Source organism: Metschnikowia bicuspidata (assembly GCF_001664035.1).
Source record: "Metschnikowia bicuspidata var. bicuspidata NRRL YB-4993 chromosome Unknown METBIscaffold_1, whole genome shotgun sequence".
NCBI lineage: Eukaryota > Fungi > Ascomycota > Pichiomycetes > Serinales > Metschnikowiaceae > Metschnikowia > Metschnikowia bicuspidata.
This window is the reverse complement of record NW_017387731.1, coordinates 131,872-157,421: the sequence shown is the minus strand read 5'-3', so window position 1 is coordinate 157,421 and position 25,550 is coordinate 131,872. Positions and strand designations below refer to the sequence as shown.

The 25,550-nt window shown below is 44.1% G+C and overlaps 7 protein-coding genes across 7 annotated transcripts; 5 read left to right on the top strand and 2 right to left on the bottom strand.

Annotated features, from left to right (window-relative positions):
- Positions 1 to 7,470: 7,470 nt before the first annotated feature.
- On the bottom strand, positions 7,471 to 8,263 carry METBIDRAFT_80269 (uncharacterized protein; the record flags this gene model as incomplete). The annotated part of the gene is made up of 3 exons (XM_018859198.1): positions 7,471 to 7,822; positions 7,923 to 8,015; positions 8,084 to 8,263. The coding sequence occupies 3 exons, from the start codon at positions 8,261 to 8,263 to the stop codon at positions 7,727 to 7,729; spliced, it is 369 nt and encodes a 122-aa protein (XP_018713177.1). The 3' UTR covers positions 7,471 to 7,726.
- Positions 8,264 to 14,148: 5,885 nt separating this feature from the next.
- On the bottom strand, positions 14,149 to 15,703 carry RCH1 (Rch1p; the record flags this gene model as incomplete). Its single annotated transcript, XM_018858442.1, has 2 exons — positions 14,149 to 14,190; positions 14,444 to 15,703. 2 exons carry the CDS (start codon positions 15,701 to 15,703, stop codon positions 14,149 to 14,151), a joined length of 1,302 nt encoding a protein of 433 aa, XP_018713176.1.
- A 721-nt stretch (positions 15,704 to 16,424) lies between these two features.
- Positions 16,425 to 18,533, top strand: HOF1 (formin-binding protein; the record flags this gene model as incomplete). The annotated part of the gene is made up of 2 exons (XM_018856566.1): positions 16,425 to 17,423; positions 17,499 to 18,533. The coding sequence occupies 2 exons, from the start codon at positions 16,425 to 16,427 to the stop codon at positions 18,531 to 18,533; spliced, it is 2,034 nt and encodes a 677-aa protein (XP_018713175.1).
- A 487-nt stretch (positions 18,534 to 19,020) lies between these two features.
- Positions 19,021 to 20,070, top strand: METBIDRAFT_75897 (D-arabinose 1-dehydrogenase (NAD(P)(+)); the record flags this gene model as incomplete). Its single annotated transcript, XM_018858441.1, has 1 exon — positions 19,021 to 20,070. One exon carries the CDS (start codon positions 19,021 to 19,023, stop codon positions 20,068 to 20,070), a length of 1,050 nt encoding a protein of 349 aa, XP_018713174.1.
- Positions 20,071 to 20,259: 189 nt separating this feature from the next.
- Positions 20,260 to 20,998, top strand: METBIDRAFT_90348 (chromatin-binding transcription coactivator). The gene has a single exon (XM_018859301.1). The coding sequence runs from the start codon at positions 20,480 to 20,482 to the stop codon at positions 20,840 to 20,842; it is 363 nt and encodes a 120-aa protein (XP_018713173.1). The 5' UTR covers positions 20,260 to 20,479; the 3' UTR covers positions 20,843 to 20,998.
- Positions 20,999 to 22,149: 1,151 nt separating this feature from the next.
- MNR2 (putative Mg(2+) transporter) lies at positions 22,150 to 24,552 on the top strand (the record flags this gene model as incomplete). The annotated part of the gene is made up of 2 exons (XM_018854643.2): positions 22,150 to 22,565; positions 22,611 to 24,552. Coding segments are annotated over 2 exons (2,358 nt in total), but the record flags the coding sequence as incomplete, so codon positions are not given.
- A 335-nt stretch (positions 24,553 to 24,887) lies between these two features.
- On the top strand, positions 24,888 to 25,463 carry METBIDRAFT_38022 (uncharacterized protein; the record flags this gene model as incomplete). The annotated part of the gene is made up of 1 exon (XM_018856944.1): positions 24,888 to 25,463. One exon carries the CDS (start codon positions 24,888 to 24,890, stop codon positions 25,461 to 25,463), a length of 576 nt encoding a protein of 191 aa, XP_018713171.1.
- Positions 25,464 to 25,550: the final 87 nt, after the last annotated feature.

Here is a 25,550-nt window from a genome sequence, read left to right as displayed (position 1 = left end):
AAATACCAGTTAAGATCTGACCGAGTCTCGAATGTCAACAAAGCATGGTTTTGCGATCCCTTAACGCCATATCTTCAAGGCTTGCTCTTTCAAAACCCGAAAATATTCACTTGAGAGCACATTTTACTGTCTAAACATATTTGGCAGTTGGCAACGCCCACCGGTAATGTCATGTAAATATACGTATAAATATGTTTGTATCTTCTGTTCTGAACTTATCTTATTCAATATCAAAAGTTCTGCAAAAGAAAACTCAAAAAAACGGCTAATAATGAGCCTAGCCTAAATTGCGTTTCGCAATTTCCAACCCCCTCTGAACGGACCCTCTAGGCATTCTGAAGTTATCGATTTCTAAGAGTTTACTGTTGCTCCAAACCAGAATCTACAAGAGAGCTAATGATACCCATTTTTATCTCCAATGCCTCGCGTCTTCAAGTGAACACCTGGAGAAGCGTGGGAAAAGACAAAATGAGGTTTCTTCCAAAAGTATTGACGAAGTCATATTATTTGACGCTTGACAACCCCAATCACTGAAGAGCCATTTTTGTCTATGCTTTTTACACAGAGGATCTGGGAAGGTATATGTGGCCTCTTTGCTGTTCAGAACCTGGCTTGTGCATATCCGGAGGGAAGATTTAATCAACGTTTTTTTCATTTTTTTTCCCGATAATTTTATACAATAAATTTAATAAATATTATTTGATCTTTGAGCAGGTCTTGAATACTTACCAGCAGCAAGATTCTGCACCACCACTTTTTTTTAATCACAGCCTGAACAGTTTCCTCGGCCCAAACCTTATGTATTACTCAGTTAGTTGGAGACGACTTGATAAGGCAAAAAAAGCAAAACCGCCCTTTAAACGACTTTAACCAACAAATCAAGGGTTCAAAGCTTTTCGTCGAAAGTATTTAAAGGAGATAGCATCTCCCTTAAGTGTGTTGGAGCTTGAAAGTTGATCTTTTGCCATCAGAGGTGCACATTCTCACACTCATTGTAGAGGTGTAAACATAGAGGATGTGATTAAATAGACGCTTGCGCTAAGATTGTTTTGATCCAGCCATTTTTGTTTGTACAATTCTTTTCTAATTTTTTCAGCATTTTATTGTCTTTGCTTCAGGAAAAATCACAAGGAAACGCCCCGGGCGAAGTGGCGGAAGTTCTTCCTGTTTGCGCCGGCTCCATTGTATGGCTTCCATCTCATGAGGTTTCATATGTGATCTGCCCGGATGAGGCCCAGCAGACACCATCCAGTCAGTGTTTCGAGAGAGCGGTTGTTCCGTCATCTTACTTAACATCGGTTTGAAGGTCGCGAGCTCTTGGAACAATTTTCTTCAAAGCTTCAAAATAGTGACGTTCTTTGGGGGTGAAGGTCCATTGTGAGATTTTGCAGAACATGTCAGACTTTTCGATCTTAAAGTCGACCCATAATAGACCTGCGTCGAGCCTCATAATAGCTCGGCTATTGTTAAGAAAGTTTTTTTCCATGTGGTGTATCATCTTGAGTTTGAGCTAATTGGTGAGCCAATGGTGCGCAGTCGTGAGTGTCGACAGTAGGACTCCAGCTCTGTGCTTCAGCAATTGGATTTTTATCTCTATAAATCCATAACCGCCAATTTTGTGCCGGGCACACATCTTTGTTTATTAAACACGCGTTTGATACCAACACCCATGGCTCGCAACTACTTTGCAGTCATACATTGGACAATGCCTCGATAAAGTTGCTTCGAGCAAATAAACGGTACGGTCCTCTGTACTCGATCATTAACGGCCAACAAAACGTATCCCGATTGGGAGATTTGCGATGGGAGAGTTGTGATAAAAAATTAACCCCCTTGAGTCGTAATCTTAGTTAGACCGTATTGTCATATGTATTTCTGATGATAGGGAAGAATGTCTTGAAAGAGGCGTGGAAAGTGCAGAGTAAAGCTTAAAAGTGTGGATTTACTCACACTTTTTCAACAGTTACTGACTTTCTCGTAGTTCGATGTGATTTCTGCAGCATTAGCACAACCTTCCGTATCATCAAGGTAAATATTAACATCATTCATAAAGCGTGGTATTGCATATTTTTCATAAACAATCGGAAATTCTTCAAGCGTTTCAAGGTGGATTGAATAGGATTCCAATGCTAAATTAAATAATATCGGGTTTCCCTGTCTGGTACCACATTGGATTGGAAAAGGATTGAAAAAGATTTGTGCCTCCTGTTCTCGCATGATCAAGATCAAGAACCTACCCATAGTAGGCCCAATACCCATTTATTTCCACACCGCCTCCATGTATTGGTGAGATGTGTGATCAGAAGCCTTAGAAAAATCAGCCATAAATACTGCTTGTTATCTGAGTTGAAGCGACTACTAAAGGAGACTTATCCTAAGAATCGGTGACGTAGTATCCAGTACGTAAAAAGATATGGGCCAAGAGGACCCAGGCGGTGACTAACTATACTGCTTCTTTTTTCAAACACATCCATTAATCAAATAAATCTACAAAATAACACCACCAATCCCCAGTCTGTGTCTTTTTGGAGTTTTTCCTAAAGCTGACGCTCTATTAAATAGTAAGTAAGATACCTAATTTTCTAAGAACCCAAAAACTACGAATTCCAGAGCCATTATTTTAAATCCAGGGCATGTTTTTTTTAAGGAATTGAGAAATATACCCAAGTGTATAGAACTGATGAGCAAAAAATATAGCAATGAAAGCTCCATTCAGGGGACATATAGGAGACTGCTAGATGAACAGACGGATGAGTTTTTCTTGATCCTGTTACTGTTCTCCAGTCTTTGGAATAGAATTTACGAACACCAAATCATTTTTGGAAATGGCCTACTACAAGCATCCAAAAGAAGAAATTTTCTCTTAGAAAAATCATGCTTTGCTTTCAAATTCTTCATTTTCCAAATCCAAATCTTGAAATCAAATCTCATAGCAATTTTGTGGACTCGGTTATCATGCCATCGCTGGAGACCGTCGATCAAGAAATTTTCCTGGGAAACATATTCAAGGATCTTGGGGTAGAGAATCAGACGGTCTCCCACCTTTTATAGTATATTTTCTTTGCTTAAAAAATTGCTAGATTACTTTGTCTATTTCAGTATCATATAATACTTGTGGCTGTTTACAATTATGACAGACCCATAAAGTATAAAACATCTTTACCTTTTTGCGATGCTCGGAGCGGGCAATGTCACTATATACACGGTGACAAAAATCCATGGCATGCCGAAAAATTGATAAACTCTCTTCTTATGCTCGGCTAAGAATACCAAAGATTCTCGTGAGTTTTGCTGAACATTCTATGATTGTCTATTTGGTAAGATTTTTTTGGCAGATTTGTGACAATGTAAAACTCACACTATCTTTAGGAGGTGAATGTTACCATCTTCTCATTCAAGTCTTCTTGTTATTTTTCATTAAGAAAGATACCAACATCAGGACTAAACATTAATTGTATTGCATTGCAATTCAGCTGAATTGTGTGAACAACTCCAATACATCTACAGAGGTTTTTATCGGCTATTTTCAAAACGGGTACGTTATGCGAGTGACAACATACTTCCCAGAGTAGCAGATATCGTTTTGAGTAGTTTCTTTTAAAACATTGACACTTTCCTCCAAGTTTTGAGACTGTTCCGTAAGTTTCTATTTATTTTGATCTTGTGCTTCCTGTAGGTGCCTCATTCTGGCTTTATATCCAGGTTTCTTCCAGTGGCGTTCTATAAAGTTTCCTGAAATAAATTTCCTCTATTATGGCGCAAAACTGCACTTTAATTTGTATCAAGAAAACAAATCTGATTAAGTCGGGCAAATTATTTGAGACTCCACGCATACTTTGTCGATTTGATACAAAAAGTAGGGAGTATTTTATCAGTGCAATCACAATAACTTTCACTCCAATACATGCACTACATTCATGAGCTCTTTTGAAGTCAAATCAGACAAATAAATTCAAACTGCTTGAAAATTTTATGTAAGATAGAAGAATTGGCCATTTGACCTCTTTGTTGGAGAATTTAGATCGAATGGACGGAGAAGAAGCCGCATTTGCGGCAGCTAACGGCACTTCATGAAGAATCGGGTCAAGTCTAAAATTAAAGAGCATTCGTGCCGCTTACCTTCTTCTGACTTATACTCCCAGTACGCTTTAAGTATAAGATTTTGAAAGATCATTCGAAAAAACATTCCTATCTCCTTTTGAGGACAAGGAGGTTTATTGTGGGCTATGAAGTTGTGAACTTCCAAAGTCTTCATAATCATGCAACCCAGACTACATATATTCTGTAAACTTGAAAAAAAGAAATGACTCCGTGGAAACGACGCTCTTGCCAATTTTAAAGCGCGTGACCTATACGAGTCTAGTTCTTCACCCATCTCGGTATCAAATTTTCCGCTGTCCACTTCCTCGTATCTCGAGTGAAAAGGGAAAAACCAGCAATCCAATAGATTAATTTTCCTCGCCTCTGGAACTAGTTGACACATATTACTTGCATTTGAGAAGAAGCTTTAGTGTGATTCTTCAAGAACTTGTTTAGATCAATGCACTCGCGGGAAGACAGCCAAAGTCAACCCTTGGGTGGTAGTATATGTTCACTCACTGAATGTATTACAAAAGGGCCTGTATTACCCGAAGACCTTGGCTAAGAATTATTTTTTGTGTTGCTTTACTTAATAATTGGGGTTTTATGTATTCAAGACTTGAACACGAAAGATAAAAGATACCAAGATACCCATACCCAGAAGAGTAAATCGCATTCGAAAGAACTCACAAAAGAAAGAGCAAATTGTTTTTTGACAAAAGAAAAGATTTCTTCTTAGAGGCTTTGAGAGCATTGGTAGCATTAATTATTGCCTTGAATTACTAGAAATCTGCCTTTTTTTCTCAGTAATGATTCTCAATTAGAGGAAACACCGCTCAGTTGGTATTGATACTACCCAAGCTAAAACTGTAGGCATGACCATGGTCTTGCTTAATGTACGAATAATCACAGTTTTTGCGGTCTTCTAGAGTTGAAGATTTACAGCTTAACTACGATGTGGATTTTGGAAATCTTGCTTAGATCTTAGACAGAACAAAGAATAATATCCACGGCCTTGTGACCATAAACTTTGGATGCCCCATGGTACCCTCATTCACGCTTTTATTTTAGTCTTACATCTCTGATGCTGTAGGGCAAGCAACCCGTGACGCTTTTGATCATAGTTTATTTAAGGAACAGATCAAACATTTCCAAACCCATATCATGATGTTATATCCAGCAACAAATCCAAGTTCAACAAATTATAAGATAAGCGATGAAATTCAGTTGGACTTATCTCTCTCTTATATAGTATATTGCTGTTTCTGTATATTATAGCAATCAGAGGAACATAAAATTCCCAAGCGTGGGGCTTGAGATGTCATTCCGAGATACTCGAATGGGAACACTATTAGAAATTGAAGTGAATTTACTCAAGATATTACTTTGGAGCATTAGATGAGTGATCCTCAAAAAACCGTTTTTCTAGGTTTTCAAAACATGCGGAAAATATCAGACGTGGTACGCAAAAAAGACAAATAAGTTAAAGCATCTTTTGTTATCGTCAATAATCAAATGTCTTAGTCGTTTTACCCATTGTGAATTACTGTATCTATTTCGCTGGCTGGTCCCTTCATACATTCTTACTAGGTTTCTTGCATCTAAAAACTGGGAGATAATTAAATAGAGGTGTATTAACATTTTGTTGAGAAATCACGAAACATGTATTTTACTGAGATCTTAGTTCACTCGAAGCTTCCAGTAGAATACAAATATTGTGAAGTCCCTACATCACGATTTCAAGTTTGTGGTCAGAAAGTGTCATCACGAATAGAGAAGGGTGGGCCCATACCACTATTGATATTGCAAAATCACATTCATTTCATAAAGACATATAAACTGGTAAAAAACGCCAATATCACAAACATTGTTAGATAAAAACAGAACCAATATGGTAAAGTTTCGATGGCTTACTCACCAATGGCTGCCAAAACTGTTCCTATAATATCAAAAGTAGTACTTAAGTACGTCAAGTGCACTGCGCTGAGAATGTTTGCGAACACAAAGGATAAAAGGGAGAAGAATCCTCTTTTAATGAGCTCATTACTTTCACGATCCAACGCCTGTATGGACTCCTCAGACAATTTGACGCCCATATGCTTGGGATCAATATTCATTTGACGAGCAACTTGATGAGTACTTTCGCCGAGTACCTTGACTAAATTCCCAAAAGCGGAAACAAATTCCGTGTTGTTTTTCACTATGGGCAAAGTATTTTGGGGATTGAGTATCCAAGGAGGTAAACCATTATTATCAGCATCTGGGGTGGCTCTCATTTCTATAGGAGAAGCAGAGGCAAGAGCAGCAAAGCCGAAAGCGAGGATAGTGGAGAGTCTCATTGATAGACAGAAGAGAAGAGTTGATAGTTTGGTGATGAGAAAATCAATATGAATATATGACTCCATTAGCTCTTTATATACGTATTCCGCAGCGGGGTTGCAGGCGAGATTTTAAAAGTCACATTCCTGATCTTAGATTGTCGTCTCTGTCGCCATTCGCGTCTGCAGAGGAGATGTTAGTAGCCTGTGCAATTTGTTGAGATGCTGTCTGCAAGAATTTTATAAGCTAGAAAACCCGGACCACCCAAAACAATTCTAGCTGCATCACGCTTCGATCACCAAATTTTGCACAGTCGGCAAAATAGGGCACGTGTGTCCGGCAATTCCCGTCAATCTTCCAGGGCAATTTAGCAGATACCAGAAAAGTTAAGAAGGTTTGCTTTCTGTTCAATATTTCTGGCGAAAAGCTCTTGGTCAGACATTTGCAGGAGCGTATAACACACGCATAAATCTGCTGTTAGGAATCTTCTTCTAGTAATTTGATCGCTACTCTGTCATGGCTGTTGTCCGAGAATCTCCCCTGCAAAATTTACACGAAATAATGCATGCGATATATAGTTGTGCATCTTGATACATACCGCTAATATGGTTGTTGGAGCACGCAATTCGAGTCAACGTCAATCTTTCAGGGGCCAATCATATTAGACACGAATAACTTCTGTGGTATTTCTTTGTTCTCTAATGGAAATTTTCTCGTTGTAATTTCGATGTACAGACTATCAACTTAGATGCTAATATAGGCTGTGTCACACTAATATGGCGCTGAATGTATCGGGCGGTTGCCCCGCCTTTAGGAAGTATACTAGGCTAATATTGTGTACACACATCAGGACTGTCTAGACTGCCCTATGTTCCATTGCGTATTCCATGCGGGGTAGACTTCAATCGTAAAAACGATTAATTTAAATGCAGTAGGCAGCTTTTCTACCGTCTCGCATTCCAGTGTCAAAAATGCTCATGACATATATTTTCCTGTATGTAGCAAGGCATCATTTGTTTCATCGCGTTTAGTTCGAATTCAGATGATGTAGTGGTATATTTTTGTGGGCTCGAATATGATCGTACCTTTCAGCTTGCGCTGCAGTCAAAATACCAACTAAACTTCAGCTAAATTCTGGCTCAACCGGTTTCAAACGGTGGAGAAGATAGCGGCACAACACAAACATTTGAACGTTGCTCATGCTGAAGCAGCAGCTTAATTTCTAGATATTTCAGTTTTCAGAAACATTGTTTGATGCTCATTTTCCCATTGTGTTAAATTGGAACTGGAAGTAAAATATCCTTGAAGGTCCTCAAAGGCAAAAAATCTACGTGGCTTCGTATTCATCACTAGTAGCCGTGATGAGCTTTGTTGCAGAGTTCTGTTTGTCTATATATCTAGGCAGACGTGCTTGATAAAGGGCCTGGAAAGTGTTGTGTTAAAGAGTTCCCATATATTGTTCAAGACAATATAAATGGTGGATTCACAACTTTTGATAGGCTCAGAGTCACACATGTACTTACGACCAGATTTTTAGATAGTCTTCGCTCTTCCTTGAACAAATAATTAATTAAACAGATATTCATTCTGATATTCATTTCATAAACACGTAAAAACTAGTACAAAAAATCCCTTCCCGCAAAAAATACTAAAGTAGGGAAAATCCAAACTTTGCCAATCAGACCTCAGGTTTGAAAATCTTCAAAACGTGGTCGACGAAGCTGACACCGGTGACACCACTAATTTCGGACAACGTGTGAAAAATATGTCCAGTAAATGGAATTAGAAAAGTCTTGATGCCTTTTTTTGAAAGCTCTTGCATTTCAGATTCAGATCTTTCTGCAAATCTTTTAGTAAATGACATACCGATGGTTTTTTCCCATTCACTTTGATCTACTTTATAGTAGTTCACAATAAAATCAGATGCTTCATGAGCAGAATCAATCAAGGATTCAAAGCCAGCAATAACTTTTGAATCTTTGACTTTGTCCACTTCAGCATCTGGGGTGGCTCTCTTCTCAATAGGAGAAGCAGAGGCAAAAGCAGCAAAACCGAAAGCGAGGATAGTGGAGAGTCTCATTGATAGACAGAAAAGAAGAGTTGATAGTTTGGTGATGAGAAAATTAATATGAATATATGACTCCATTAGCTCTTTATATACTTTTTCTGCAGCGGGGTTGCAGGCAAGATTTTAAAAGTCACATTCCTGATCTCAGATTGTCGTCTCTGTCGCCATTTGCGTCTGCAGAGGAGATGTTAGTAGCCTGTGCAATTTGTTGAGATGCTGTCTGCAAGAATTTGAGCTTATTGACAGTATAAGCTAGAAAACCCGGACCACCCAAAACAATTCTAGCTGCATCACGCTTCGATCACCAAATTTTGCACAGTCGGCAAAATAGGGCACGTGTGTCCGGCAATTCCCGTCAATCTTCCAGGGCAATTTAGCAGATACCAGAAAAGTTAAGAAGGTTTGCTTTCTGTTCAATATTTCTGGCGAAAAGCTCTTGGTCAGACATTTGCAGGAGCGTATAACACACGCATAAATCTGCTGTTAGGAATCTTCTTCTAGTAATTTGATCGCTACTCTGTCATGGCTGTTGTCCGAGAATCTCCCCTGCAAAATTTACACGAAATAATGCATGCGATATATAGTTGTGCATCTTGATACATACCGCTAATATGGTTGTTGGAGCACGCAATTCGAGTCAACGTCAATATTTCAGGGGCCAATCATATTAGACACGAAAAACTTCTGTAGCATTTCTTCCTTCTTCAAGAGAATGTTCCTCGTTGTGATTTCGATCTACAAAGATGCTACTAATACTATTTCACATTAATATGGTGCTGAAAGAATCGGGGCTGCTGTTGCCTTTAGGTAGTATACAAGTCTAATATCGTGTACACACATCAGGACTGTCTAGAATATTGTGCAACCCTGGCCTATGTTTTATCGCGTATTCCATGCGGGGTAGACTCCAATCGTAAAGATGTTGAAGTCTATCCTGCATTGAAACTATAAGCCGGCCCAGAGCCTTGGTCAATGTTGTAGACAGTCCTAGTATGTGTATACCGGGCACATCTTGGTATAGCATCTAGGATGGTGAAAACATATGAGCGAACAGTACTATGGTAAGGACCACATCGGTAGGACTTAGCTCATGGTAACGTATGAATCGATTAAGATGTAGATCTATGAAGAGGAGCTTTCTTCAAAGAAGGAAGAAAGGAGACATGAAAAGTTCTTCAAGTCTTATATAGCTGACGACTCCGAGAGTGGCTTCGCCTTTAGAGTACGTGTCCCAACCACCATACTGGAGGTCATTTATCTCAACAAAAGACGAAGAACCTAAATGCAGGAGTAGGCAGCTTTTCTACCGTCTCGCATTCCAGTGTCAAAAATGCTCATGACATATATTTTCCTGTATGTAGCAAGGCATCATTTGTTTCATCGCGTTTAGTTCGAATTCAGATGATTTAGTGGGGTATTTTTGTGGGCTCGAATATGATCGTGCCTTTCAGCTTGCGCTGCAGTCAAAATACCAACTAAACTTCAGCTAAATTCTGGCTCAACCGGTTTCAAACGGTGGAGAAGATAGCGGCACAACACAAACATTTGAACGTTGCTCATGCTGAAGCACTGCAGCTTAATCTATAAGTCCCTCAGTGTTCAGAAGCAATGTTTGATGCTATGTATCCTCAGTATATTCCCATTGTGTTATTTTGGATCTCAAAAAACTTGGATCTAGGAGTAAAAATTGTTTTCTTGAGGACCTGACAAACAAGAGAAACTGCGTGACTTTGTATTTATCACTAGTTGCCGCAATGAGCTTTGCTACAGATTTTTGTCTGTCTCTATATCTTGTACGAGGTTTGCATGATAAATGGCCTGGAAAGTATTGTGTTGAAGACGTCTCGTAGATTGATCAAGACAATAAAAAAAGTAAGATTCACAACTTTTAATAAATTCAAATATATATGTCCTTAAAAGTTTTGCACAGGCTCACAACTTTCGTGTCTTATGCACTATCCAATTTGAACTCGCCCACGTGTTTTTTGAACTTATTTTCAAGCTTGCATCTGGGAATTCTGGTGGAGTAGATGCAAGAGAATCTATGAATGTGATTTTGAAAAGCATGCCTATTAAGTCTTTGTACATTACACACAGAGCCTGATAGTATTCGTCCCTGCTTTCAGTATTCAAGTTTTCTGAACAGTTCTTGCTCACTCGAAATAATTAAGAAAATTGATTCGAGTGATTTTCATTTTGACATTCATTTCATAAACACGTATAAGTTGGTATAAAGACTGCTCCCCGTAAACAATACTAGAGGAGAAAAAATCGAAGCTTTGCCTTTGGGACCCTAGCTTAATGTCCGAATATGTTTCTTACTTCATGTATAAAGCTGACAGTGGTGGCAGTACTAATGTTGAACAACGAATGGAAGACATCTGTAGCAAAGTTGATTATGAAAGATTCAAGACCTCTTTTTGAAAGGTCTTGCGTATCAGACTCAGATCTTTCAGCAAATCTCTTGGTAAATGTAAAACCGAGTTCTTCTTCCCATTCCTTTTGATCTAAGCTATAGTAGCTCAAAATATAATCAGATGCCTCATGGGCAGATTTCACCAAAGCCTTAAAGCCATTAATGACTTCTAAATCGTTGACTTTGTCCACTTCAGCATCTGGGGTGGCTCTCTTCTCAATAGGAGAAGCAGCAGGCAAAAGCAGCAAAACCGAAAGCGAGGATAGTGGAGAGTCTCATTGATAGACAGAAGAGAATAGTTGATAGTTTGGTGATGAGAAAATTAATATGAATATGTGACTCCATCAGCTCTTTATATACTTTTTCTGTAGCGGGGTTGCAGGCAAAATTTTATAAGTCACATTCCTGATCTTAGATTGTCGTCTCTGTCGCCATTTGCATCCACAGACGAAAGTTTTGTTGAGTATGCAGTATGATGCAAGCTACAATCTGAAACTGATGGAGGCCATTTCTCTTCCAATGAAAGTCTCATTCACATACTATCATTGACAAAATGCGGCTAAATGTTCCTTCGAAACTAAGGATTAAGAAGAATTTAAGATTCGATCTTCATTATTATCGGGCCTATGTTAAATAGTGGTTTATTTCTGCAGCCTGTTGTTACTACATACACAAAGGAGAGAAAATTCCTCGTGTGTTTGAAGGACTGTTTCCATTAGTACTATACAGATGAGAAGAAATCAAAAAGATTGTTAAGGTATTTATAATGCGTACTACTTTGTAACAAGGCTTTTTCGCGAGCTTCCTCATACCTTTCACTTAACCGGAGACCAATACTCCACATCTATGCGCACATTCCGGTTGCGTTTCTTAAAATCTCGAGCGTCAAATAAATCGTTTGAAAGCTCGCCCTGTATACGCAAACAATTTGTTTCTATGAAATGAAAGATACAGCTTTTGAAACAAGCTTCAAATTTTTGCTTTTTAAGTAGATTAAAGGTGCATTTTCAAGTCTTTTTCAAATCAAAAAATTTGCTGACCCCGTCGAGTCTAAGTAAGTTGTGCAGACTTTCCCGGAATAGGCCCGTATATCTCCTCTTATTAGAATCAAAAAGCGACTAGAAAAATATTTCGGACTTGGTTAGTATGACTTGTTACCTCCACATCAGAATTGCACGTCTTTCTCAGCATATAGGGGTTCAAGTGCTACACGGATACCAGGCACCATGCAACCCTCACTTTTTTTAGTGCCTACAACAAAGTTTGGGTCTCTTACAAATCGTATTTTTTTAAAAACATATACTGCTTTTCTTGCTTTGGTTAAATAGCTTGTCAAGTTTCAATACAAGAATTGATGGGGTGTAATCAGCAATACTTGTTTTCAGCTGATTAATAAACACTGATTATGGGTGCCTTCACATTTCCAGGCTGATTCAGTTTCCTTAGACTAAAAAAATAAGCTTTATCAAAACATGCATTTAAATCTACGGTCGGAGGTGTCCTTATCTGTCTTGAATCTTTTGAGAATTTACAACAATGACCGCAAGAATGAGTCTTTGAACCACTGGGTATTGCTTAGCCGGTGAGGTTAGACTTGATGCACAAGCTGTTGAAAAAGAGAACACTGGTTGCAAAAATGGGGATATGTAGCGTATATGTAAAATTTGTCAACAGAGATTACTTCAGCATACGCGACTCGTGGGCTAAAATCATTCACCCATACTCCCTATAGCTGGATCTGCAATTTATTCTGAAAATTCCAAAAGCTAAGGATTTCAAATAAGGACAACGTTTGAATTCAAGCAACCGTCAAGGCTTAAGTATCATAAACAACACTCAGAATGAAATGGTAGAACACCATGTGTACTAAGAATCAGAATTATTCCGCATGTGTGGCGTCTCTTCAGACCCATATTATACCAATGACCAAACAAATTGGCTTCCTCTTCTGGTATTACTCAAACTTGCAATAATCGCAAACAAAATAATTCACACCATTTCCGGTATCGATTTTTCCGCAGAGTGCTTTTTGCATTACAGTTTTTCAAACCATAGTTGATGAGAGGAGTGAAGAGTTAAAAAAAATACTTAAACAGTCCGAAATACGTACCTAGTGTTTAAAAGCGTACTCTTCCGGTTTTTATGAAATGAAAAACTATCATCGCACGCATCTTCTCTGTATCAGATTCTCCTTTACGATGTATTAGGACAAGGCATCTGCTGTAGCCAGGTTAGTAAGTCAATCCAGAAGGACTAAGAGAACTTGATGAGCATACGATTTGCGACTCGTCACATCTTTGAATAAACACATTGAGTATCATGGGGACAAGCCAAATTTATTTAGTTCCCCAAAAAGTTGTTGGCCGGAGCCAACACCTCGTTTGAACACACGGGCTTAGAAAATTTTAGCACTTTCCACCAGTTTTAATGTGATTCAAGGTTGTTGTAGGGATAGATAAGTAAAGCTTCGGTGGCTTCTCCGTTCTTATGGATTTAGAGTGTGCAAAAATGATACTGGAACTCTGATTTTCTCGTAGTAGAATTTTGCGGGCACGTATGATCCGATAGGTGTATCAGCAACCATATTCTGGGATATGAGATGCCAAAACCATTGTCTGTGCCCACTAAGCAGGGTCAGTAGTTCAAAAATAATATGGCTTGGCTGAGCCTATAGTTTTGAATCGTGATTCGCCGAGATATTGCTTGACAATTGAAGTCAACCTAGTCATGTTCTCGAGCAATAGTACGTTTGATCAAATCTTTATCGCCATTGTAAAGCTGGCAAGTACGTTGGTCCCTAAACCTCGGCTTATAAAATCAGGGCCCTGGTAACCCAGTTGCGAGGCTGGCTGTGAATCTTATCTGGTTGAAACCTTTTTTTGGGATACCCTAATATGTTGACGGGTCTTTGAAAAATAGGATTTGTGCAATCTGAGGTGATCCCGTTGATTTTTGAAGTAACTTCGTCCAGAAGTGAAATATTTTCGTGGCGTATTAAGCTATTGCTCAATCCCCCGAATGATGTGATTGAGTTTTCTGTGAGACCATATGTGAATCTACTGCCTAGTACCTTAATCCTATACCTTTTACCTCCTTTCCTTGTGAAATTCTTGTATATGGCTCCATTCTGAAGCCTGAGTTTTGTGTCTTCCACCGGAATGCTTCCTGTCCCCCTACTTGTTCAAAAGGTATGAAAAGTTCCTGTGTTAGACTTTTTGGTCCTTCTATAAATGACTCGTTGATAATCCGCCCAGTATAGCTCGAACTACATAACGGCCATGACTGTGAGAGATTTTCTACCTGTCATCTGTACGCCCGGTTCAGTGCCGATAGTGTTTTGTAGTTTTGATGTCATGAACATTCAACCAGTTTGCATCCCAGGATAACTCAGGTCAGAAAGTCCTTCATCAGTCATCTGCTATCTTCACATTAAAGATTCTTGCTTTGAAATCACCCCCTGATTCTCACCGGGTTTCCTGTGTGCTATCCTGGTCCAGTAGCATATTAGACGCCTGGTCCAGAGTCTTATCGGATGCTTGGTCCAGGCCCCTGTTCAACACTTTATTAGATGCCGTATCAAAAGTCTCATTTGAAGGACTTTGCGTAGTCTCATCAGCATGTGGCACTGACTCTTCGTCGTTAGATACAGCGTCTTCGGCATGCACCCATTTTTTCATGAACTTCACGAGTATTTGGGCCGTAAACACTTGCTCAGCTTGGTATAGAACTAGCGGTACGAGCAAAATTCCTAGTTTCGCATTAGTGGCCCCGTACTCTGCGGATATTAGTGAGACGCCTAGTGCAGCTGTCTTCGCAGGTCCACACAACATCATGGACACGGTATCTCGACGGTTATAATAAAAAGGGCGCAAAAACTTATAGCCCCACGTGTATGCTTTTGTCGATTCTGAGGTGGGCTCTGTAGGAAACCACCATAGAATGAATGGTGGTCGCAGGTAGAAGTATACGAGCACGGTGAAAAAGAGGTAAATGCCAATGTTAAAGAAGACCAAAAAAATGATCGATGCATGGCTCACAGACGTAAAAGCGTCCTGCGCAAAAGCCGTCGAAAACGACTGGTACATGATTAAAAGCAACATGAATGAGCCGACCTTGTTTAACTTGAAGGTTGTCAAGCACCATTTCGTTTGTTTTGGAAAGATGTTCTGCACGACCTGGCCCACGAAAAGCGGCACAAACACAGAAAGCCCGATTTGTTTCATCACATTCGCATATAGCTGCAGAACGCTGATCCCAGCCTCGTAGGTGGGATTTCCAAACTCCCAAGTTCCCGTCAAATACATCTGCACCAAGGCCGGGGTGATAAAAGCACCTAGTAAATTGCCAATAAGAACCTCGCAAACTGTGAGAACATGGTTTCCGTCTGCAGCCTTTGTCATCACGACATTTGAAGAAACAGTCGTTGGGCAGCAATGTGTCACGATGAGCCCGACTAAAAGCCAGTTATCGATCGCAGAATCTTGCGCTGCCTTGATTCCAGAAACTATTCCATAAATTATCGAAGACGTGATCAAAAAAGAAGAGGTCAAAACGGTGAAATGGGCACGCCAGTGGGACAAATTAGCCGCAAACTCTCGGCTACTAATCGAGAGTCCGGAGATAAGGAAAATCACTGCAACAGCGCCATATCCGATCGAATACTCGGCCTTAATAGTGCCTCCTTGCTTGGCGAAGCTGGGCCATCGCCACGCAAGCACGATGAATACTGCTAGAAGAATAAAAAACCATTGTGCAAGAAGAAAATCAAAGACCTTCCTACCGGTTTTATAGGGCTTCGAATCCCTGAAAGCTTGGGCCATGTCCAGATGGCACGAGATTGCAGAAAATGTGGAAGTGTATTAAAAGACAAAGTCCGCCTTTCAACCAGTATTTATGCGAAATGTGTAGTTGTGTACGGCTCGAAGCAAGACAGACCTCGGAGTTTTCCACGCCCCCGAGCATCTCAATGATAAGTAGTCACGTGAGTGAGCCACAGAGGCGAGACATGACTGATTCTACCGAGGAGTGCGAGGCAGCAATATGGAGTGCATACTGGCTCGCGCCACAGCATCTGATCGCATGGAGAGAAGGGGCATGCATTCTCAGAGTTGAAATGGCTCGTTCTAGTGCTGGGCGCATAGTCGGCTAAAATGTACCGACAGTCGTTTCGGAGACCAATTGCACAATTTTGTACTCAAAACGACAAATTCAGGCACTGTGAGGCGGACCCACAGCCCATTTTACCGAAAGCTCACTAATAAGACTCGGTGCCTGAGATCATCGCACTGCTGGCAGGGCCAGCATGCATAGCATTTGTCTTCCGAATTGGGAAGGATGTAAACAAGAAAAAAGCTGGCGGAGAAAGCAAATGAGACAGACTTCTACGAGTGCACAGAGCAGAAGAATCCACGAAAGAACATACTGCTTCAAAACCACGCAAGCATTGTTTTGATTCAAATTTGGGCCATCCATATCACAAGAACACCAATATCCTAACTGCCTCATATTGGCTACCATCCAGAATACTACACCACACCCGCCATGCCCGTCCCAGAAAAAGCTTTTGTCAATCTGTTCTGGGGGCACAAGGACGACGGCTTTGCTGCCATACAGATGAAAATCAAGACATCGCTCCGGACGGTCCACGAACTTCTCAATTTCTACAAAGAAAAAATCGCCATTGAGAAAGACTACAACAAACGACTCAGCAAGCTCTCCTCGGCCATGACGTTGGGATCGGGCGAAACTGGCAGCTTGAAAATCGCGCTAGACAAGTTACAGAATGAGTCCGGCAATATGATTGTCCAGAACCAACATTTCATTTCCAGTGTGCTGCTGCAGAACTACGAAAAGCTCCATCAGTTCTACCAGATGTACCACAAGAACACCGCCAAAATCGAAAGCCACATGCTAAAGGTGCTTCAAAAAAAGAAGGACCTTGCGCTATATCTTGAAACAGCCAAAGAGAAGTTCCGGGTTGCATGCAGCCAGCAGAAAACACTAACGCTTCTTTGCCAGACGACCTGGGGCAAGGAGCTCGAAAAAAACACAGCCAGATTACACAAGGTGCAGCTGAGTTTGCAGGTCTGCGAGACGACATACCAGCAGGCAGTGCAGAAGTACGCCGAAATCCACGGAATCTGGGTCCGCGACTGGTCCATATCCTTGCTGAACATATACCAGTTGGAAATCGAGCGGATCCAGATATGCAAGCTCAATTGCTTTGCGTTTTGTAATCACGTGGCCTCCTTATGTGTGGAATGGGACCTGGCCGTTGATAATGCCCGCTCCACCTTTGCCAGAATTGGGGCTCCTAAAGATGTGTCTGATTTTGTTGATGGCTACGGCACAGGCAGCCGAATCCCAGTGCCTCCTGTCTATGTGGATTTCCTCAACGGATACGACGACGACGATTCTCCCAAGTTCACCGTGGCAGAGTTCAAGGACCCGGACTACTCGCACATTTTATCGAGAACCTTCTCCACCCATTCCACAGTGATCAGCAAAACAAACGGGGCTGAAAACGACCCCCAGCAATCCGTCGGCAGCATGCACCAATCAGCGTCCATGTCTGCTGTGCATTCTGCCAACGGCATACCGGCACAGAAAATGCAGACCAAGCCCGTTGCTAAGAAATCGCCGCCGCCAATCGAAAAACCACTTCCACCAACTGCAGATCAAGTGTCGGCAAAGAAAAACGCCGCAAGCACGCTACTTAATATACCGGGAGGTCATGCCAAAAAACTAGGCGAAGCACTCCAAAAACAGCCCTCCCACAACAGCAACTACACGTCGGCAACAGAAGATGTTTTTGACAAGCAGCCCCACATGCACAACTCTAACACTCTGTCGGACTACTCGCTGCCAACGAATTACTCGGGCCACACCGGGCGAAGCTGGTCTTCTCCGCGTAAGAGACTGCCGCAAGACGTGCAGAAAGAAATCAACCGCCGCCTGCAAGATGTGTCGGAGGCTTTTGCCGCGCCGCCTGCCACGCACAAGCAGGAAAAGCGCAAAAGCGTGCCCATCGCCAAGGACTTCCTGATTGACTTCATTGCCAAAGCTTTGGAGGACCTCAATGCCGGCGGCGATGGTGACATGAACCGGTTCCGCCGGTCTGTGCGTCTAGAAAGCGAGACTGCAGCAGATCACCATGCCGAGCCTCTTCCTGCACTGGACTTTGTGGACGATTCAACTGAGACTGCAAGGCGCTTTGATTCCATCAAATTCCGCTCCCCCGGAAGTAAGCTGAACTCGCACACGCTGCCTGCCAGATCTATGCCTTATACCGTGACTGACGACAACTCTCTAGATACGGTGGTCAAGAAAGCGCCGGCAAATGCAAGCCCCATGCAGACGCGCTCGTTGCTGCAATCGCCCACGAAATCGTACATGAACTTGCTGAAAATCGTGGCTCAGATGACGCCCGTGACACGCAATAAGTACGAGACAAAGGCCGTGGCCAAGTATAACTACGTGGCACGTGAGCAGGGCGAGCTCTCCTTCAAAAAAGGGTGGCACATGTTCATTATCCACAAGCAAGAGGATAACTGGTACGTGTGTGAGTTGGGTGAAAACTGTGGCAAGGAGCGCGGCTCGGTTGGGTTGGTGCCATATAATTATATCGTGGAGGGCGACCGGGTATTTTGAACAGGGTGGAAGAGTGGTTGTGGCGCACAAATCGACCAGTGGACCACAGGTGCCGTATCTGGTCAACTTTCTAAACCCAGGTGTTCTGCAGGGCTCGTATTCCTGTCTTTCGCCGTTTCTTCTCTACCGTCTGGCCGTATTGCCATCCAGCTTTTATTGCGTTTTAGATACACGCTTTTTGCAGCCGTACTATGCGAAATAGGATATCCGCCGTATTTGATACCTTGAATTACACCACTTAGGACAAGCTGCTGGCAACATGAACAAATTGCCGATGAGCTTCAAAGAAAGTTGTGCTTTCCCATTATTATGTGACGTGATCCACAGCTGCAGTCAGCTAAACCTTTACATTGGCGAGACCGGGTGGCGTCGCGGGAGGCGACGGCGCCCCATGCACACTGCACCACCATGCGCCAAGCATATAAAGATGGAACTGCCGTATCTGAAGCATAAAACGCATCAAGAAACGCCACGCTCACTGTCCTCCATGCCTTCTAAGGACTTTACGCTAACCAAAAACCCTCCCTATGACTTGACTGATATTCCACCTCTCGTCATCGGCGGAGCCGTGTTCAATACCCAGTACTCCGAGGATCCAGAAAGCATGCCCATCAGGGACATTTTGAGAGTGGCGTTTTCCAAAGGCCTCGTTGCACTTGACACCTCTCCATACTACGGAAAATCCGAGGAATTGATTGGTAATGCGTTGAGCCAAATCAGCGACGAGTGGCCCCGTGAAAAGTACTTCATCTGCACAAAAGCAGGCCGCATCAGATTGAACGATTTCGACTACTCGCGAGACCTGGTGCGCAAGTCCGTTCTTAGGTCCTTGCAGAGATTGAGAACATCGTACTTGGACTTGGTGTATTTGCACGACATCGAGTTTGTCTCCGAGCAACAGACGTATGAAGCGTTGAAAGAACTTGTGGCCTTAAAGAAAGAAGGCGTGATTCGAAATTTCGGTGTCACGGGCTACCCTGTGGATTACTTGTTGAAAATTGCCATGGGAAGCAAAAACGAATACGCAGGTGAAATCGGGCCCCTCGATGCCATACTCTCGTATTCCAATGGGTGTCTTCAAAATACGAAATTGTTTGAGGCGCACGACAGGTTCATGATGGAAGCAGGCGTCAGAAAAGTGTTCAACGGCTCAATTCTAAGCATGTCTCTTCTTCGGTCTGGAAAGACGCACGACTTCCATCCAGCGCCACTGGCCTTAAAAGGTACATGTGACCAGATTTCCCAAAGGCTTTTGGAGCAGGATCAAGTGGAGCTTGCCGAGTTGGCCACCAAATACGCCATTGAGAAAAGTTTGTTTACGTCTAAAACTGACGAAGAGAACAGGTTGGTTTGGAACAAAGCTTGTTCTGTTGTCTTGGGCGTATCCAGTGTGGAGGAGTTGACGTCTGCAATCCAGGGCTACGAACACGTGCAGGCCAACAACAACTCGAATGACCACCAGTTGTATGAGAGGGTGCAAAGGGAATTGGGGCCCGAGCACTTAAATGAGACGTGGCCAAGCGGAATTGACCATTGATCCAGTAATATTTTTCTTCGTCCCATAGTCCAAGAGATGTGATGTTGATGTGTGGCTGGACTTGCGGAAAGGGTATCGTTTGTTCAGTATCTAAACCAGGCTCACTTTATTACTTTCCATCTGGCTGTGCTGGAGGGGCTCACGTGACGCGGGCCGTTCTGTAGATCGCACCCTGCTAATATGCGAATGGTAATAATAAAATCGTAAATGTGAAGAGCTACCATGTGATTTTCGAAAAAAATCTTCTCTTCTCGCCGCCTTTGAATGTCCGAGGGCTGTGAATTGCTTGATAGGGTACAGCTCACGATTCCTCGCCAACGCCCTATCTGCAGTCGCGAGGACCGCAACATGTATTGCCAAACGCGTTCTGAGGGCGACTTTGGAGACCTGTTCTTCGCTTTTCTTGACAATGGCTTACCCAACCAAAGCAGCGAAGCGCACAGCGCCAAGCGAAGAAAACGTGGAATCGGTTTTTGAGCTAGACGCCAAAAAGCAAGTCACTGTTCGCAAGTTCAACGGCATCAACTTGGTGGACATCCGCGAGTTTTACATCGATAAAAACACACAAGAGAAAAAACCGGGGAAAAAGGGAATCTCCCTAACAGCTGCGCTGTGGAGGAAGTTGCTTGATCAAAAGGATGAAATCGACAAGGCTTTGGGCGCATTGGATGGGGAACCTAAGAAGGCAAAGAAAGATGAAAGCTCCATGCCGGCAGACGGTGGCAATGAAGCTAAGGCAGAGGAATCGGAAGCCCAAGGCGAGGAAAAATGATCCTGAAATCTCCTGGGATTGAGCGACCGTTAGATGCACTTGCCGGGCGCAGAGGAACAAAAATCAATAGAAATTGAAAACAAAAGACAATCAAGGCGGAATGCTTCATCCCGCCAATCCGCTGAGTTAGTAGTCTGACACTTATTGTACGCGGGAGGCCTGCATCTTTCCAGTCCAAGCAATTTTGTTCATATAATTCCAGCGCGATACGGGAAGAGATCGAACTAGGTCTCTCTCCGGATAAGCTTCGTGTGTAGAGACGGAACATGCAAGGAGTATAGGGCGAGCCCAGAGGCACCATCAAAATGGTTTATGACGCCACCGCCACCGCTTTACCGGCAGCGGGAATTTTGCTCGACAACTCTGATACCTTTGCACGCCTGTACAAAATCAGGCGCCGGTATACCGAGTTTGCTTGCTTCCAGACGAGAGCAGCCTGTTTCAAGCTGGCGATCGGTGTCATATTTCATAACACGTGAGGGTGCATTTGAAGTCTTCAACCACAGCTGCAAGCCTCGCCCACAGATGCAGAGGCAAACGCAAACCGTGGTGCCGATAGACGCCTTGCGCAGCTGCACAGCAATTTGCGTCCAGAAGCGTGCTGGCGCGCGTCTTCGCATACAAGCCGCCCAGTTTCGAAACTAGCATGAAACGCGCCTAAAAACAGCCGGGTGCGCGCTGGCATCAGCCCCGCCCAGAAACAACTCCGGGGCCGTCGCGTGAGCCCATCCGCGTCACGTGACACCACGCCCCCGTGCACTCTCTTGCTGCTGCACACTGGTCAGCTCATCCAGAGTCAACCACTCCGTCTTTTAGGTACAAGTTTGGAAGCCTCCAAAGAAGGTACGTCGTGTTTGTTTGCAGCCATACCACGCAGCACAAGCCGGTCATAGACATTGTGTCCCCGGCCATCCACAAGAGTACCCGTGTATTTCTGGTACATCGGAAACCCCCATATTCAGGCCAGTTTCTGTGAGCGCCAAAACACCTTTTTTTTTTTTTTTGCAGCCCAGATCATGACGAAAAAACTGCGGGCGCGCCATAGGCGGCGCGGCCACAACGAGCCACAAACCCAGGCCGAGCCCCGCGGCCTGCAAAACCGGGGTCATGAAAACCGGGGCATGCCAAACCGCGGAAATCACCACCGCGATGTCGAGGACCAAGGCCCGGAGCCCCGCAACCCCGGAAATCCTGGCCGAGATTCCCACAGCCCTTCGGCCTCTAGTGTTCCCAGGTCGAGTACTCTTGGGACGGCCGCCGGTTCGGCAACATCTCCACGTAGACACCCGCACGAGAACACCCGCGTGCCTTTGACTGGCCGCAACCTTCAAACGTTGCTCGAACAAAGCGACCCGGCGTTTCGCAGCCGCGGCTCTGCCGTGGCGCTCGACATGGATCCCTACGACCAGGCGCATGGCCACGGGCATGACGACGTGAGTTTGTACAGCCACGATTCGCGCAAGCTGCTGCTCGAGTTTGGTGAGCTGAACCCGCTGCTGGACCACCTGAGCGACCTGACAAGCTTGGACGACGTGTGCTTTCCGGACTACTACGAGGGCCGCCGCGAGGGTGGCGCCACAGAAAACACAATGTGGCCAGACTTGTCGGTGCTCGAGCAGTACATTGTTGAGGAGCAGGAAGACTTGAAGGAGGCAATGGCGGATGTTCCGGCCGGCGTCAACTTCCAGTATCCCGTTGCCCGCCAGGCGCCATCGATCGGGGAGTACGCACGTGACCCGTTGCTCCAACCACCCGTGCCGTGGCGCAGCGTCTATTCCGAGAATGTGCTGCCTTCCAATGAAGAATCCCCGTTGCTCAACAGCGTGCACGTGGACGAAACAGAGCTGGTGCGTCTGACAGGCCTGTCGTTGCGCGTGCGCCCGAAGGCCATCCAGCCCTGGGAAAAGTCTCGCGAGCACGTTCCCACGATCCTCAACAAGAAGAATCCCGAGGCTGAATATCGCTTCACGTATTTCCGCGAGGACATCGAAGGCACGCTTCATGCGCCCACACTTTCAGGCCTTGTGGCCACAGACCAGCCGCACGTGCCTGGCGAGCAGATCCTCGCGAAGTTGCACGAGTTGTTTTCACCCAGTAGCACTGTGGTCTCCGCGGGCCAGGGAGTAGACAGCGAGATGCCTCCCTCGGCTCTGGGCACGGCTTCCCACTCAAGAGACGTATCCCAGAGGCTCGACTCGCCCATGCCGCTGGTATCTGAACACCCCGCATCTGCATCCGGAAATTCGGCACTTGGCGAGAAGCATGTAGCACCGTTCTGGCTTGACGTCACAAACCCGCTGGAAGAAGAAATGAAGGTCCTTGCAAAGACGTTTGGACTCCACCCGTTGACCACCGAGGACATATTTCTTGGCGAGACTAGAGAAAAAGTCGAATTGTTCCGCCTGTACTATTTTATTTGTTTCACGTCCTTTGACATTGTCTACGAGCGCCGCAAACAGCGCGCAATGGAGCACGAGAAGAAGCTCACCAAATTGATGGAATATGATCTGGATGGGAGCAGCATCACGCAGCGCAAGAATGGGCTTTTAAAACGTGTCAAGCGCCTTTTTGGCGATGGGTCCCGCTCGGGGAGGCCCTCTTCCAAGATGTCCGTGGGGCAGTCAACTATATCCCGAAATAACCGCATTCGCAGCGGCGAGTTGTGCCCCTTGAACATGTACATGATTATTTTCGAGACGGGTGTTTTGACGTTCCATTTCAATGCTACACCGCACCCAATCAATGTCCGGCGTCGTGCACGTATGCTAAAGGACCACTTGACAGTTTCCACCGACTGGATTTGTTACGCGTTAATTGACGACATCACAGACTCGTTTGCCCCTATGATTGACAGCATTGAGCACGAAGTGTACAACATGGAAGATGAAATCATGCGGATGCATTCGGGCGACCTGACTGACTCCGACCTGGAAGGTGAGGACTCAGACGACGACCGCAGTTACCTCGAGCGCCGGCCTACAAAACAATCCAACGACGTATTCTACAGAAGGCAGCGCTCCAAGTCCATCGTGGACGCGCCTCAGGCCCTGCAATTCTTGCGCAGTAGGGGAAAGAGAGGCTCCGGAGCCGAGTTCTTGTCCATTGGATCTGCGAGATCAACCCGCACCAAGTCATCTGCATCGAGCTCCCAGTCAACGCTGTCCAAAATCGTCGCGTGGAAGCGTAAGGGTGATATGTTGAGACGTATTGGCGAATGCAGAAAACGTGTCATGTCCGTGATGCGACTCTTGGGAACAAAGGCCGACGTGATCAAAGGCTTTAGCAAACGTTTCAGTGAAAACGAGACGATTTCGAGCCCCAAAGGACCGCTAGAATCAAAAAACAACCGGTTGGCGCTGAAACAAGAAATTTTGATGTACCTTGGTGACATCCAGGACCATATTGTCACGATGGTGCAGTCGTTGAACCACTACGAAAAGCTTTTGGCCCGGAGTCACTCTAATTACTTGGCGCAGCTCAACATTGACATGACCAAGGTCAACAACGATACCAATGACATCTTGGGCAAAGTCACCATTCTCGGTACCATTGTGTTACCCATTAATGTGGTCACCGGGTTGTGGGGTATGAATTGTATTGTGCCAGGACAAGACTATGACGGCTTGATGTGGTTCAACGGCATAGTGATGGCCATTTCCATGTTTAGTATCATCTGCTATATCTACGCCAAGAAGGTCACAGGACTATGAGTTGATTGAGAATACACATTCACACAGAACATGAGGGCTTGAAGAAAACCTAGAGTTGTCGGATAATGTCCTTGCACAGGGCGTCGACCGCAGGATGCAAGAAGTACATATGCATTATCAAAATCGGAGACGCATGCCTTTATCAAGAGTTACACCAGGTGCAGGGAACGGTCAGGGGAGGGACTGTGGATCTCGCCTGTTGTTGGTATGCGCACGCCCTTGCTATGGTGCGCTTCACGTGTGCTCTAAAACATGGAATCGGACAGCAGCGCAAGCACCCAAGTTTCTGGTCCATACCATCACCCATCAACAAGCATCATCCAAAAACACATAACATGTCTATTCAAATGGCCATGGTCTTTGGTGCCCTTGTGGCACAAATGGCGGTCATTGCCCTTTTGCTTTTACCCTTACCACATATGATCCGGGCAAAGATTGTTCGTGGGTGGGCAGCGTTGCGCCAAAATGCCAACTACAAAGTCGGGCTGCTATTTGTTTCTGGTTTAATGGTTCTTCAGTTTGCTGACTGTGTACAGAAACTACAGAAATACCTGAGAAGAGAAAGCCCAGAAGCTGTGCTCAACCCAAGTATGGGTGTTGGGCTTCTGTCCGACAAGCTTGCATCCAAATTTTACGCCCAGCGCAATTTGTATTTGAGCGGTGCAGTTCTTTACTTGGGCCTCACGATTCATACGGTGCTTCTGATAATGGGCAAGTTGGTGGCGAAAGAGGTCCTTTGCCGTAGTGCACATAACGAGAACACCAAGGATGATTCTGAAGAAATCGTGGCTTTGAAGGAGACCATCCGTAAACGTGAGGTGGAAATTGCGGCCATGAAGAAGCAAATTGAAGGTGTGCAAAAAGCATACGACGGTTTGAGTGCTTCTTCTGAACGCTCTAAGGACGACTGAACCTGTCATTCGATGCAGGTGTGCACATGTGAAGCAGGTTACAAGTACCTTCTAATTTAATATCAGAGAGGTCTTACTTGATAGGTC